At 38.5% G+C, this 2,444-nt stretch overlaps 1 protein-coding gene across 1 annotated transcript in view; it reads left to right on the plus strand.

Annotated features, from left to right (window-relative positions):
* The first annotated feature begins 805 nt into the window (after positions 1-805).
* The window catches only part of LOC138007126 (fibroblast growth factor 18-like), a 48,618-nt gene continuing 46,979 nt past the window's right edge, over positions 806-2,444 (plus strand). Inside the window, exons 1-3 of the mRNA XM_068853870.1 lie at positions 806-1,028; positions 1,118-1,199; positions 1,298-1,466. Coding sequence (XP_068709971.1) covers positions 985-1,028; positions 1,118-1,199; positions 1,298-1,466 — 295 coding nt within the window. The 5' untranslated portion in view covers positions 806-984. The remainder of the gene's footprint in view (positions 1,029-1,117; positions 1,200-1,297; positions 1,467-2,444) is intronic.

The following is a 2,444-nucleotide window of genomic DNA, read 5'->3' on the forward strand; positions in this document are numbered from 1 at the left end:
CTGTGGCAGGAATAGCCGTAGAAAATTGCATGTAATGAAAGATTGCCTGAAGAGATGTTCTTTGCGGCAAACTGTGCCACGAATTTTAATCCGGAATAATTCAACGGGAAAGGGCTGAAAGAAAAGCAAGAATGTCAAATACCAGAAATTGGAGTTAAAGGTTGCAACGGAGAAAGGAGGATAGTTACATGAATTTGTTGATGGTCATCCTTCAAAAGAAAAATTAATACACAACCTCGTCTAATGTCCTAAATAACTATGGCTAGGTACCCATTAAACTTAGTCATTTCTTTAGTAATGTTCACTAGTCAGAAAAGTCTTGCGGTCAAAATGAAACGGAAAAGGAAACGAAGAAACAAGAGCAAACAACTGGGAGTGTAAACGGTGGCTTTGTTTTCATCGATCGTACTGTGCACGAGCAGCTACTTTGAAAATCATTTGGTGCCATATGTGTTGGATCCACGGAAACATCAATATCCGAAAATTCTTGATCCACCGACCTCGTAAGAAAGACTTTTAAATTAATCTAGTTACCGCATCGTGAAATTAATGTACGGGGGTAATCACAGCAATAAATAGTTTTATAAATTTATATCTTGATTGCGAGGTTTTTGCATCTATTCCAGAGTTCGTAACCTCAAACATTCCCTTCTTGAGGTCACAATTTAATTTACCACATATTGCGGGCAACGTTCTTTACTTGTTTGTAGCTTTTGTTTTCTAGAAATCCGCCCTCGAATTTCATCTCAAAGACAAACAAAGGCAAGCTTTCTTTCCACGTAACATGACACCTTTGCAAAATTCACACTGCCATCGGTGCAGAGCGTTTCCTATTTGCAGTCGTCACGCTGATAAATGTCCACAATACCTCCCACTTGAAGTTGTGGCGAGAGCCATATAAAAGCAGACAATCGATAAAATGTGCATTGCATTCGCGCGGGACATCTGAACACCGTCTACTGACACAGCCTCACTGCGGAGATCATGGAGATTAGACCCTTGAGTATTTGTGCGCTGATTATGAGCTTGTAAGTCGACAATTTGATATGAAATATTCAATTCAAATATAAACCAGACACACGTGTGATAGCGAATGATAAAATCTCGTATTTTTTAGCCTTCCGTTAACTTTTGGCACCAGTCCTGTGGCTTATCGGGATAAAATTTCGTCTTGCTTACAACTGAACAAGTCAATAGAGGTGAGATGAGATTTTGACGCTTTCAGTTTCATTTAAAAATGTGATCATTGACGAACTCAAGAAACGTTACCTATTGCTTTCTTTCTTTTTGTTCACAGATTTATGCGAGAATAATGTGCGGATTTGTGCATAACGAAAGTCTCAAGACGGACAAGAACAACCCCCCAGTAAAGAGAAAAGTTCTGCTATATTCAAGAGCTTCCCAACTCCATGTTCAAATAAAAAGATCAGAACTGGACGCGCGTGGTCAAGACAGTTCAGAATATGGTAGGGAAGATGTATAAAATATTTCAGTAGCCATGTGCAAATTGAAACTGAGATCTTTCTTAACTTGTTTTTAGAGTAATTGAGTTACTTTCTTACCGGAGTAAATAAGGTATTTCTATGGACCATCATAACCCGTTGCTTTGAGAAATAACATCCAGAGACCATTTGACACGTTAGTTCCCTACGGTGAGCTCCAACTATCATTTACGCAAAGCAACAACAGAAAGTTCTAACGTTTAAATTTTGCGGTTTGTGGTGATATTTTATAACATCGTTTGAGGAACAAGTGTCCACCTTTTTCAAGCGTTATTCATCAGTTGTCAAAAAACCCAAAAGTCAACCCTAACGAAATTACGGCTTCCCTTCGAGTTCAAAATACATGCCTTCGGCTGAACTGAAAATTGACAAAATTGCCATCTTTAAGAAACAGGTCCAATGTGAATGAAATACAATTAGGATCAGATACGCTATTTCAAAATTTGTGATAGAAAACTGACTCATTTGGGATACTTAATCGATAAATGGGTAAACCGCCAAAGGGGTCAGAACAAATGAGTGGTCTATTTATGCATCAAGAGCGCTTTTGCTTACTATTACTTGCGATTTTCTCAATCGCTTCGTTGCCAGTATATCATCCTTTGTGCTTAAGAGGCAAGCGGATGAAAAAAAAACCCGTTCCGCTATGATTTTTTTCTTTTATATCAAGGGTCAAAACGTAGACGGTGTGTGACATATGAGCTGTTTCCGCTCTTATTCGTGCGGTGTTCCTATCAAGCACTGTTTTTTCAGCTTTGCTATTAATGACACTTCAAAGCGAAGTGCAGGATGGAAGTTGTTTTTGTACACTTGCTGACTTGATGTTGAAAATTCTTTTGAATCCGTTTTTGCCTAGGTTAAATTGGTGATCGGCATTTTACCTATGTTGAAGATGCACTTTACCTAGTTTAAAGCAGCTATCAAACGTCCCAAAAGGACTGA

This window comes from Montipora foliosa, chromosome 6 (genome assembly GCF_036669935.1).
Source record: "Montipora foliosa isolate CH-2021 chromosome 6, ASM3666993v2, whole genome shotgun sequence".
NCBI lineage: Eukaryota > Metazoa > Cnidaria > Anthozoa > Scleractinia > Acroporidae > Montipora > Montipora foliosa.